The sequence below is a fragment of the Hevea brasiliensis genome, chromosome 13, assembly GCF_030052815.1.
Source record: "Hevea brasiliensis isolate MT/VB/25A 57/8 chromosome 13, ASM3005281v1, whole genome shotgun sequence".
Lineage (NCBI taxonomy): Eukaryota > Viridiplantae > Streptophyta > Magnoliopsida > Malpighiales > Euphorbiaceae > Hevea > Hevea brasiliensis.
In genome coordinates, this window is record NC_079505.1 from 79,204,699 (window position 1) to 79,217,952 (window position 13,254).

Here is a 13,254-nt window from a genome sequence, read left to right on the forward strand (position 1 = left end):
TGGTCTAAAAATATCGAGCCTGTATTATTTATCTTCGCAATAAATTGTACTTGTTCTTAAATTATAGCAATCACAAATCCTGTAAAACATGAGCATAGAGGCTGCAAGATACCACAAAGAATACATGCCGTATAATTCCTAATTTCCTATGTTACCTTTCCCTTGAAACCGGTTTGTTTTCAGAAACCTATCGAGATTTGTAATGTCAGCATCCCAGAAGATGGAAGCACAGTTCAGCAAGCAAATCTCTCATCCATCTTTGATTTATTGGAATCTTCTCAATAACAAAATATCCCGTCACTATACTGCTGCAGCTTTGATTCCCTTTTTGTGCAAAGCCACCTTAAAAGAAAAAACCTGATTGGTAATAATTGAGGCTGTTCTTCCATGCCATTCTGCACATCACACTACCTTAGTTCCTCATTTACTTCCACCAAGGCAGACCCAAAAATGATGGCTAAATTTGGAGTAGAAGTCCCAGGATTGCATGAGGGACATATCCAGCAAATGGTTATACGCATTTTTTTCTCTTTTGACCTATGTACGGTACAATGTCCTTGTTGGATCCCATTGTTGTCCATACCTCAGGTCTCTTCTTCTCTGCCTTTTCTTCCTCAATTGAGCAGTTGGATACTTGTGACTTTCACAAATTTGCACAGGGATGAGTTAATAAACTGCCATCACCTTGCAATTAAATGAGAGATGTACGAAGTGCAATTTCAGATCAGTCAAGATTAGTATATTGCTCAGACTAGTTGAAGAAATAGGGAGACTCCAGGACACCTCTCAGATCAAAGTCTCCACGCTCTGGTAAGTCAGGAAATTTCAACTTTGGGAATGACTTTTGGAAGCCCTCCAACAACTACAAGCACAAAATCAATACAAAAAAAATTAGTAGTTTATATCATAATCCACCATTTAAAAATACTAAATTTCCAGAAGGCAGGCACTTCATATTTCCAGTAGCTGTCATAATATGTTAAAAAATTAAAAAAAAAAAAAGTAAGATGCTTTTAACGCAGCCTTGCAGGTATTGAAAAGAATTTCTAGGGCCTAATTATAATATGAATTGATAATCATTTATGTTTTCCTTTTAAGACCAAGAAAATTTACAAAGGTGAATATTTTTTCTTGCCTCCAATCTCATGCTTTTCTCAAGGGATGCAATTCTCAAGCTTCTTTGTTATAATGGGAGAAGTTACTCCCTTTAAGCACATAGAAGATCTAAGAACAGGTTCAAGGTAATGCATGATTACATGCTTCGCTTCATGTTAGCATACAATAAAATTCTTAATTAATTCTTTTATGATAAACAAAGAATTTATTAAAGAAAAGATGAGAAAAATACTATGAGAAAGACAAATAAAGCCAGTATACTTTAAATAGCAAAAAAACAAAAGGTGAAGTCAAATTAATATCCACTAAGATATCCAATAAAGATTCCCAGAAAGTAGAACACCATAGAGAAGCCAAGCAGATGTTAATCCCTTAACAAACTGCAGATGCAGGTATCAGTCCTTTAAAAAACATAGCACCGCTCTTCACCAATACAGAAAAAACAGCAAACAAGCAAATTAATACAACCAGCTAAAATAATTGCTTTCTGCCAACGAAAATGATGTCCGTTAGAACAGAGTAAGCTCAAGGATTGTGCTCGAAATCTAAACAGAAGTTTATAGAACAAACTAGCTGACTTAATAATATGACCATCTACTAACTTATGGTTCCTGGTCATTTTTAAAGAGAGTAAATAGATGCATAGAGAGAAAAAGAAAAAAATTGCACAAGGTTGTAGAATGGACTGGTAAGCACAAGCTTCAATCCATTTTCCCATAAAAATGGAAGATGTGAAAGAAATCTTGAGAAGCACTCCATCTATACAAGTTATAAGATATTCTATGGACAGAGATACTTTACATTCTCTAATATTGGTGCCTCGTAGAGTTCAACAAACTTTTCTCGAAGTATCCGGTTCATTTCATCAACATCACAAGCATGTGTCCAGTATGAATCATGGACCCCTGTAGTTAGATATTCAGATAAAACAACAAGATTTCTAGACATGCAAATATTGCGGAGGGCCAGAGAGAGATAAAAGGAAAACCATTAGCCAAGCACAAACCTGCAAAGTTTAAACCTGACTGTTTGCAGGCAACAGCAGTCATCATCATGTGAGAACCATCAAGGGAGTGAACAAAGTTAGGGGGAAAAGCTGTTCTTTGCCGCTTAACCATCACCTATTACAATCACAAAAACAATATAATCAGAACTAAGAAAAAGTACCTTGAAGCTGTTCTGTTGCTTATACTTGCATTTTCATTTCTTAGTTTTCTGTTCAAGTTTTATTCAACAGAATGCATACCAACAAAAGGGGAAAGAAAGATGCTAAAATTATTAACCTAGGCAAATCATATATGCTACACTTATCACAATATTGAGATAATAATTTTAAAAATATAAAAAGTGAAAACTGAAAGGTCTATGACAATACCTTGTCTGTTTCTCTTTGCAATGCCAACATCTGCAGGGAAGTTTTAATCTGCAAACAATTCAACAAAACATCTTAAAGAAACACTTAAAAAGTATTGGTTTTTTATCAGATTGTATGATTTAGTGTGAGTGTATATATATAAGCCAATTTCTCATTTCTATAAATTTCTTATTACTCACAAGATGCCTTCCCAACTGTCTATACGGTTGTACAACAGGAAGTCCAAGAGGAGTGGTCCATCGAACAGGTTGATTGTTTGAAGCTATTACCTGTTTATGTTCCAAATAGTTGTCAACCACTGCAGAATTGTTTTTTTTTTTTTTTTTTTTTGAAAAAAAAAAGCATTGGAGCAAAGAATAAAGGTATTAATTTATCCCAATATTCAATTTTTCAGAATTGAGGTTGAAGTGCTGAAGATATATCTGAAATATGATGAGGCAAGCAACATAGGAATGTAATAAGCTCTCTTTTTTTCTCCATTTTCTATTTAATAATTCATAAGAACAGAAAGTAGGATTTCTCCTTTACAATTGGAGCCGAAGCCCACAAGCAGTAATTCAACAAATATGTGATGTCACAAAATTCATATGTGATGTCACAAAATTCCCTTCTATACATTTATACGTTTATAAAGGCACCAACTAAGACATTATAATGATCACAAAATGGAATCATAATAATACTGGATACCAGACAACTACCAAATAAGAAGTAGACTACAAATGATGAGTTGAACAGAGTCACTAAATTGAATACGCTTACTCTCATGAACTACATTATGGATAATATACAGCTCTTACACAACCACCAGCTATGAAACGTTAAACAGCTTATATGACGATCAAACTTACGAGGTAACCTTATGATGACTGCAACAATTAAGAAGTAAGAAAACCAGAGAGAGAGAGAGAGAGAGAGAGAGAGAGAGAGAGAGAGAGACATAAGAAAGGAAAGGAAAAATTCTTGTTCACATCCTTGAATAGAATCATCACATTAGAATATTAATAAAAAAAGCATAGAATCACACATCTAATTAGCATTTTGCTGGAGCAATCCCTGCCATGAGACTTATCAAATGATAGGAACGAAAGAACTTATGGAGAGAGAGAGAGAGAGAGAGAACCAAAAAATCCCAAAGATAATATAATTTAATCTAAGCATTCACAGATGACATCATAAGAAAGGAAAAATTCTTGTTCACATCCTGTAATAGAATTATCACATTAGAATATTAATCAAAAAAGCATAGAATCACATATGTAATTAGCATTTTACTGGAGCAATCCCTGCCATGAGACTTATCAAATGATAGGAACGAAAGAACTTATGTCGAGAGAGAGAGAGAGAGAGAGAGAGAGAACCGAAAAATCCCAAAAATAATATAATTTAATCTTAGTATTCACAGATGACATCATAAGAAAGGAAAAATTCTGGTTCACATCCTTGAATAGAATCATCACATTAGAATATTAATAAAAAAAGAATAGAATCACACATGTAATTAGCATTTTACTGGAGCAATCCTTGCCATGAGACTTATCAAATGATAGGAACGAAAGAACTTATGTCCTTCTGTTTAGTGGTATAAGAAATTACGAGCTGCAATCATATTGGCTTGCGCCAGACAAGCGGATTCAATTATAATACATGAATCTATTTGGCTAAGTAAGCGTATTGCAATAGAAAATGGAACACACCTTTGCACATTCACCAAGCCAGGCCATGATACTTCTAGCACCTTCAAACATCTCTTCCAAAGCCATCAAGGTGGTCTGCCAATGTAGTAAATAATTAATCCGATCTTTTTTTATGGGCACACTCAGACACACCCGAATTCAGCTTAGTTTGTTTACCTTTGCTGCATAGCAAGATGCAGCATACAAAGCTGAATCATCTACAATAGAACCACGTTCTTTTAGCCTCCTTTTGATTTGGTCACGGGCACCAATATATGTGACACCATACACTGATGTCATAACTGTCTGCTTGACCAATTTCCTGTCCACCTAAGGTTTCCAAGTTGTGAAGGAAATTATTAGCAAGGTACTTTATAAATTCATTCACAAGCACAACAAACTGTTGACTCAATCATCAAAATAAAATAATTGTTCCTAATTTTAGTAATTCAAGTCGCATTTTCTTGAATATTCTTATGCACCATTTGGCAGCGTTGTTGAGCATAAGAAAGGAAGAAACCTGATTGATTAAAAGCTTAGCATGCAAAGCATTTGGATTAGTTGCTGGATCTTTTTCGGCATCTTTCCTCATTATATCAAGAACCCTACACCAAGATAACAATTAACTTAGATGATTTAACAAAATAGCACCTTCAGACTATTATTATAAGGCTATTCAACACAAGTTGTTGGCACTTTCTCCAGAAGGATAAAAAAACTGCACAATAATGCAGAAGAGTGGATTTAGACTCCAATAAATTGCCATTTGTTTGCCCTCTATCCTTTCGATAAAAAAAGATGTGTTGAACATGCAAAAAAAAAAAAAAAAAATGGCACCTGTTATTGCAAAATGCACATGATGTTAATCATCATCTTGTTCATCGACACATCACAATTTCCCTACCTACAAATCTTTGCATTCCCTAATTGCAACAGGGGCAAACACACAAATGCGCGTGCATGCACACATAAGCACACAATGGCACCCACCTGGCAGCAATTCCTGAATACACATCTGCAGGTTTCTCTCCCCCAACAAGATTAACTGCAGCTGCTCCCAACTGATAAAAATAAAATTTAGTTAACAAATATTGAAAGTTACACAAACCTGGAAACTGAAGTAATATATCAAATTTTCAACAATGTGTTGAACCCACTGCAAAGTTTCCAACTCAAACAAAGGAATAGTTAGTCATAAATAATCCTTCCAAAATCCTAAATTATGATTCCAGAATATAGGTTGCTAAAAAGAGGAGAGAGAAAATCTTAATGATAACACAATCTTAGTTAAATTTACTGCACCTTCAGTACTTCATAACAAATATTAATTTCTTACCTTGTCCCTTCCAAGGGCAGCATAGTGCTGCAAACCATTGCAGGAACCATCCTTGAAAAAGAAACATGAAAAATATAAGTATAATTTGTTCAATGTAAGAACACAATCAAAGCATATGGCCAATGAAATATTTAGAAAACTATTGTCACCATTTCCTGAAAAATTTCATCACAAATGATCATATGTGGGCAGAAACTTTATTTTGGCCCTAGGGCTTGAAATTATAACTATGAAGAGAAAAATATACCTGATGGACTGGCATATGTGAAATAGTAGTTTCTGGGGAGGAGCTTCTCAATGCTTCAGAGAGATTAACACATGTTGCCAAGCATTGAAAAGGATCCTCTGCAGCCAACCACCACCGCCTTCCTTCAAGAGGTCGGTCTGCAGAATCAAAAATATCATCCAGATGATTCTCAGTAAATGCTATCCTCCCCTCATTGGATAATTTGTCTACACCACCAGCACATACATTAGCCAAATGTATTTTCAGCCAGCGTAAGCCAAACTTCCCAAGAGGTCGCCCCTCTGCAAACTCCAGAATGCCCCGACACAGATCAGAGCCAAGATGATTCAAATATGGATGCATGGGGTAAGCACGACCACGAAAATCAAGGTTGTGAGGGTAGTAGAAGCCTTCCTCATCCTTCATCTTCCGAGCAACCTGCTCCAGTTAATAAAATGTCATTATGCCATCCACAAAAGAAAGCAATATGAATAGAATATACTGAGCATATCCCATCAAAAACAGAGGCTTCTTACAGAAAGTTTAAGTTCTATATCACACCGCTGTGAATGTCTCTCACTATTTTCTTTTTTTGCACTTCTCACTTTCCACTTCCATTTTCGAATTTCAGCATCATCTTCTGTATCTGGTTCCTCAGGCAGAGGGACCTGTTAAGAATTGAAACATTAAGGAAAAAAGATGGAGCATCAGTAAGACAATAATAGACTAGAAAAATGTAGGAAAGTAGTAATAACAAGCACAAAATAACACAGAATTGAACGCTTATACAAGTGACAGTGGAGTTGCTTTCTTTAGTCTTTACCAAAGAAGGAAATCAAACTGGCATAAAAGAAAAATAATTAGGCTTATATTAATGTAACTCACATCTTCACAGTCAATCAAACCAGCAAGAGCGCCCCCATTAGCCCATATTCTGTCAACTACTGTAAGCACCTTCTTATTTATTCTCCATTTGGCATTTCCTAGTGTATCCAGGGCCTGCTTCATAAAAAGGTCACGTAATTATTGCAATAAAACAACAGATGGAGAAAGGCATACTGTAGAAAACAGAGAATTTGAAAAATTTTCTTTTATATTTCTTCATACTAAAATGATTTACAAACATTCTAATTTATATACAAAGGATAGGACTAACTAGGAAACTAATAATAGCTAATAAAACAATGATTCCTAATTATATTATAATTTACAGCTAATTTACACTGATTAAGAGATTTACACTAATTGAGGGATTCTAACACTCCCCCTCAAGTTGATTCATGTATGTTGCACATGCCCAACTTGCAAACTAGGGTATGAAACCCCTTACAACTTAAACCCTTAGTGAACACATCAGCTAACTGGTCTTTTGACCCTACGTAAGAAATACTTAAGGAAACATTGACAACTTTTTTTTTTTTATGAAGTGTCTGTCAATCTCTATATGCTTGGTCCGATCATGTTGAACTGGATTGTGAACTATACTGCTGGCAACTTTGTTATCACAGAACAGGGACAAACCACTAGTTTCCAGCAATTTTAATTCCTCCATCAACTTTTGTAACCACAATAGTTCACAAATACCTTGAGCCATTGCTCTAAACTCAACCTCTGCACTGAATCTAGCTGTCACATTTTGTTTCTTGCTTCTCCAAGTGACTAGATTACCACCAACAAAAGTACAGTAACCAGATGTCGATCTCCTATCATCAAGAGATTCACCCCAATCTACACCTGTAAAGGCCTTAATCTGAAGATGGCCATGCTTTGAGAAAAGAAGTCATTTCCCAGGTGCAGATTTTAAGCATCGTAAGATGCGGAAAATAGCCTCCAAATGAGATTCACGAGAATCATGCATATATTGACTCACTAAACCTACTGCATATGCTATATCTGGTATGATATGCGAAAGGTAAATCAATCTGCCAACCAACCTCTGATATCTCCCAATATCCACGGATTCCCCAACTCCAACTTGCAATTTGTGATTTGCCTCAATGGGAGACTCTGCTAGTTTACAACCTAGCATTCCTATTTCCTCCAACAAATCTAGTATGTACTTCCTTTGAGAAATAAAGATTCCTTTATCTGATCTGGCAACCTTTATTCCAAGAAAGTACTTTAGCCTTCACAAATCTTTGATTTCAAACTCCTGTGCTAGTTGTTCCTTTAGATGAATCATTTCTCCCCTATCATTACCAATTACCACGATATCATCCACATAGACAATAAGCAAAGTGATCTTACCCCTATAGTGTTTTATAAACAAGGTGTGATCAGCATTGCTTTGGCAATATCCAAAAGAAACCATAGCCTTACTAAACCTATCAAACCATGCGCTAGGTGACTGTTTTAAACCATACAGTGCTTTCTTCAATCTGCAAACCTTTCCTTTGGTCTTCCCATTCTCAAACCCTGGAGGGATTTCCATATATACTTCTTCTTCCAAATCACCATGTAGAAAGGCATTTTTTTACATCAAACTGCTGCAAATCTCACTCAAGATTTACTGCACATGATAGTAAAATTCTGATGGTATTCATTTTAGCAACAAGAGCAAACGTTTCCTAGTAATTTACCCCATACGTCTGCGTGAAGCCTTTTGCTACTAGCCTAACCTTATACCTTTCAATTGAACCATCTGCTCTATGTTTCACAGTGAACACCCACTTGCATCCAACTGGTTTTTTTCCCAGTGGAAGAGTAACAAGTTCCCATGTCTCATTATTTGCTAGAGCTTTTATCTCCTCCACCATGGCTGCCTTCCATTTTGGATCAAGATATGCTTTCTTCCAATCCTGTGGAATAGAAACAGAGGAAACAAACAATAGAAAGGCTCTATAGCATGGAGACAAAGAATCATAGGAAATGAAGTTAGAGATGGGATGTTTAGTACAGGTTCTAACACCTTTTCTGAGAACAATAGGAATATCAAGATCATTATTAGAAGAAGGAAGAGTAGACTGAGAATTAAAATTACACTCTTCAGGAACTAAAGGAGACTCATCACATACCTCAGGATGTTCAGGAATTGAATCCAGAGATTCCGGTTGATCAACAGTCTACTGCTCGATGGCTATATCTGTCTTGTTCCGCCGAGTATAGATTCTCAAATCTGGTTTATTCAGTCTCCCTCGAGATTTAGGTGACTCCCCCTAAGTATCATTATTAGGTATAGGCTTTAGACCCAGATTTTCCCTTTGAAGTTGAAAGTTTGAGAGAGCACAAAGAAGAAGGGAAAGGGAAAGACACCTCTTCTTCCTTCCTATGCTCCCCCTAAAAAGGTGGATGGAAATAAGATTCAGATTCCCTAAAGATAACATCCATGCTCACAAAAATATTTCCGTGTAAGAGGGTGGTAATACTTATACCCCTTCTCAGTACTAGAATAAACAACAAAGACAAACTTGAGGGCTCGAGGTTCTAACTTCCTCCTATTAGGCTGATGAACAAAGCTAACATAACTAAAGTCCTTTGGAGGAACAGTATATGAATTTTTACCTTGTAAAACCTCTAAAGGACTCTTAAACTCCAAAGTCCGGAGTGGCATCCTGTTTATAAGATATGCAACAGAAAGAATTGCATCCCCCCAATAAGGTTTAGGAATATTCATTGTAAACATAAGAGACCTAGCAACCTCAATTAAATGTCTATTTTTTCTCTCAGACACTCCATTTTGAGCACTAGTGGTAACACAACTAGTCTAATGCAAAATTCCGTGTGACTTCAATATTTCTGAAAAACTCCATTCATATACTTTGTGCCATTATCAGTTCTTAGTATTTTAACATGAGCATCAAATTGGGTGCTAATCATTTTGTGAAACTGTTGAAAACATAAAAATACTTCATTTTTTCCTTTCATCAGATATACCCAAGTTAACCTACTGCAACAATCAATAAAGGTCACAAACCATCTATAACCTGATAAAGACACAGTTTGAGTAGGCCCTCACACATCAGAATAGATAGTCATAAAACGAACTGAAACCTTATTATTTATTGCAGGATAAGATTGTTTAGTATATTTGGCAAACTCACAAGCATCACATACTAACAATTCAGTTTTGCATTGCTTAAATAAAAGATGATAGAGTTTTTCTAAAACAGTAAATGAAGGATGTCCAAATCTCCTATGCCACTGAATAATTTCTTCCTCAGCACCCATAGACTGTTCCGACATGACCTGATCAACACAATCATTCAATAGATATAGCTCATCTTGCAGTCTACCACTGTCAATTGTTCTCTCTATTATCAACTCGTGAAACACATAGTGAGTGGGAAAAAAATTCAATTTTGCAGTTGAGAGCTTTTGTGATAGAACTGACAGATAAAAGGTTAATAGGAAAGCTAGGCACATGTAAGACAGAACTAAGACTTACATTAAGAGTGCATTTAACAGAACCTGTTCCAGAAACATTAGATAAGGATCCATCCGCAATGCGGACTTTTTCTTTGCCTGAACATGGAGAATAGGATATGAATTTATTCAAAGAGCCTGTCATATGTTTGTTTGCTCCAAAATCTATAACCCAAAATGAATTATTATGATTGGCAAGAAAAGCATTACCTGAGTTAACGAAGTTAGAAGAGGCAGCTGTAGTGGATTCTGATTCAAGCTATAATAGGAATCGTCTCAGAGTCTGTACCTCTTCATTGGAAAACATCCAAGTGATAGCAGTATCTTCAGAAACACTCACAGCCTCAGATACATTTGCTTGTGATCTAACAAAGCCCATCCTTTTTCCCCCACGCCCTTTAGTTGGGCGGCCATGCAGCTTCCAACATTGTTCTTTGGTGTGCCGAGATTTCCCACAGTAGTCATAATGCAAGTGATCCTTATCTGATGGACCACATAACTATTCTCGTAAGGAGTTAGCAGCCAACCAAGCCTTATCAACAGGTGTAGAATTGATCATGACACTCTTTCTACTCTCCTTCTGCTGAACATAAGAGTATGTCTGCCTTAAGGTGGGCAAAGGATCCTTACCAAGCACTTGGACCCGAATCTGATCATACTCCACATTTAGCCCAGCAAGAAAATCATATATGCGCTCCTTCTCAACCAATTTCTAGAACTTAACTGCTGATGAAGCCTGAAAGTCCTGATAGAAATCCAACTCTTGTCATAGACCACTCAGTTCCTCATAATACTGAGCAATAGTCAACTCACCTTGTTTCGTTCCATGAATCTTGTTCCTAAGCTCATAAACTTGTGCATCATTCCCAACTTGAGAATAAGTCTAAGAAACAACACTCTAAATGGTAGCGGCACTGTCCAATAGTAAATACCCACGAGCTATATGAGGTTGCATAGAATTGATGAGCTATAACATAACAAGAGAGTTCTCCGACTCTCACTAACTGTAGGTAGAACTAGTACTTTCTGGCTTTTTTCTATCTCCATTAATATACCCCTGCAATCCTCTAGCCTGAATGAACAGTAGACAAGATCTAGATCATGCCAAATAATTAATTCCATCCAACTTTACAGAACTAATTTGTAAAAAGGGATTATCACCAACAAATCCAGCCTTTGTTTCAGAGGTTTTCTTTTCATCAGTCATTTTTCAATTAAAGAAATAGGTACCGAGACAGAAAGCAAGAAACTGGGCAACGGAAAGTAACAAAAAAAAAAATTAAATGTGCAAACCAGGCGTGAAAACACGTTGGTCAGAGGCACGTTGGACAGGGAAGGTCGTCGGCAAGAGGCGCTGCCGGAGAAATCACAGAAAAAAAGGGTGCACACGCCGGCGCGTGAAGAATGACACGAGACTTCTGGAGGCGCGTGAGCTCACACACTTCACCGGACGGCAGCGGGACTCCGGGCGTAGGCTGATCGGCTGGTGTCTTTCCTTCTCAAGTGGGTAGTGACAGTCACGCCCCTTCCTAGAACGTCGTCGAAGCTTGACCCAAAAAAAAAATTACCCAGAACTCTACTGTTCACGCCAATAAACTCTGATACCATGTAGAAAACAAAGAATTTGGAAAATTTTCTTTTATATTTCTTCATATTAAAATGATTTACAAGCATTCTAATTTATATACAAAGGCTAAGACTAACTAGGAAACTAATAATAGTCAATAAATACAATGATTCCTAATTATATTCTAATTTACAGCTAATTTACACTGATTAAGGGATTTACACTAATTGAGGGATTCTAACACTTACGATCAAGTATAAAGCTAATCACAAGTCACCACCATTCTGTTAGACGATTTTTCAATTGTCATTAAAATTTTTGACAACACACAGTGTGGAGAAGCAAAAAAAATATTGATGTCAAACCTCAAAAACAGGCTCTAATTGTTTCCTTGGAGTCCTTTTAATTGCTTCACGTTGTTGTCTTGCTCCATGGGTTCGCATAAAATAGGATGGCAAAAATAAGTATGCGCCCTGGTCATACCTAAGGAATTGGCAAAAATTTACAAATTGGAAGAAGAAGAATCAGTATATCACTAGAGATTAAAAATTGCTAGCCGTCTCAAATAAGATTTGGGCAAACATGGTTACTGTAAAGCAGCAACTATAACTAAAACATACAATTATTACCAAGAAAAATTGGTTGGAAACTGACCAATATCACTAGTTAAGACTAAGTTGTTCAATTAAAACTATTCTTAATCATAAACTTCATAGAAAGATACAAACATATAAAATCTTAAAAGATCAAAGCTTAAATCCATTACCCTGTCCAGTTTAAAGGAGGCACCAACATTGGCATGTAAGGAATGACCATATGCCTAGCCTACATGAACAACAGCAATTATTGTCATCCTAGTACCACAAGGATATATACAACCTTAAAGTGTCTAGAACAAATGAACAATAGAGATAACAAGCCTGCAATAATATGAACTATATCAAGGACAATGTGTTCTACTTACAGATTTCTCAAGGCCTTTACGAACAAGTGGATCGCACTCAATAAAACCATATCTCCTGCTGGTTTTCCTAATCCAAAATCACAAAAATTTATTATAATTGCATATATGAGAGAGAGTCATCAAATTAAAAAGAGAATGAATCTTCTTACTGTGCATCTTTCATGATATTTTTAAGCGTATGCATAAATGCAGGGCGAATATCAGGTAGACCATCTCCCAATTGATCGATTGGAGGTTGTATATAGGCTGTTTCAATTAACAATTGAATCAAGCGGCAGCCAACCTGGAATGTATAAGAATCAGAATAAAAGTAAAAAAAAAAAAAAAAAAGTGCAAATTCCACACATGATAAATGATACAACTAAAAATATCACAAACCTTAACATGTGCTTCTTGACCCCAGGGCTTTGAGTCATCATGCTCCTTCACTAATCCCCTCACTTGGTGAACCTTTTGCTTTTTCATCAGTTCAGTGACTTTTCTCCTCAGTTTCTCCTGTTCTTTAGCAAGTTTCTCTTCTTCAGCAGTCACAGGATCTGATTCACCTTTAGGTTCCTTTTCTTCTGTTCTCTTCTTCTTTTTCTTTGTCTTCTCTAAGAACCTGTGTATCCTTGCCTGATCCTCAAAGCAGA

General features: G+C 36.3%; 1 protein-coding gene and 1 long non-coding RNA gene across 3 annotated transcripts in view; both read right to left on the bottom strand.

Annotated features, from left to right (window-relative positions):
• LOC110666762 (DNA-directed RNA polymerase 1B, mitochondrial) overlaps positions 1-13,254 on the bottom strand; it is a 16,057-nt gene continuing 2,803 nt past the window's right edge. For both annotated transcript variants that reach the window (XM_021827354.2, XM_021827352.2), the window contains 18 exons: positions 13,001-13,237; positions 12,772-12,905; positions 12,623-12,689; positions 12,425-12,483; positions 12,024-12,141; positions 6,615-6,728; positions 6,266-6,397; positions 5,751-6,167; positions 5,504-5,554; positions 5,158-5,228; positions 4,688-4,772; positions 4,345-4,497; positions 4,189-4,263; positions 2,671-2,760; positions 2,492-2,539; positions 2,123-2,237; positions 1,918-2,021; positions 1-862 (listed from right to left, as the gene is read on the bottom strand). In XM_021827354.2, coding sequence (XP_021683046.2) covers positions 752-862; positions 1,918-2,021; positions 2,123-2,237; positions 2,492-2,539; positions 2,671-2,760; positions 4,189-4,263; positions 4,345-4,497; positions 4,688-4,772; positions 5,158-5,228; positions 5,504-5,554; positions 5,751-6,167; positions 6,266-6,397; positions 6,615-6,728; positions 12,024-12,141; positions 12,425-12,483; positions 12,623-12,689; positions 12,772-12,905; positions 13,001-13,237 — 2,181 coding nt within the window. In that variant the 3' untranslated portion in view covers positions 1-751. The remainder of the gene's footprint in view (positions 863-1,917; positions 2,022-2,122; positions 2,238-2,491; positions 2,540-2,670; positions 2,761-4,188; positions 4,264-4,344; positions 4,498-4,687; positions 4,773-5,157; positions 5,229-5,503; positions 5,555-5,750; positions 6,168-6,265; positions 6,398-6,614; positions 6,729-12,023; positions 12,142-12,424; positions 12,484-12,622; positions 12,690-12,771; positions 12,906-13,000; positions 13,238-13,254) is intronic.
• LOC110660735 (uncharacterized) lies at positions 6,805-11,690 on the bottom strand. Its single transcript, XR_009142593.1, has 3 exons — positions 10,905-11,690; positions 8,744-10,836; positions 6,805-8,527 (listed from the first exon to the last, which is right to left on the bottom strand). It is a non-coding gene; the product is annotated as an uncharacterized LOC110660735 (long non-coding RNA).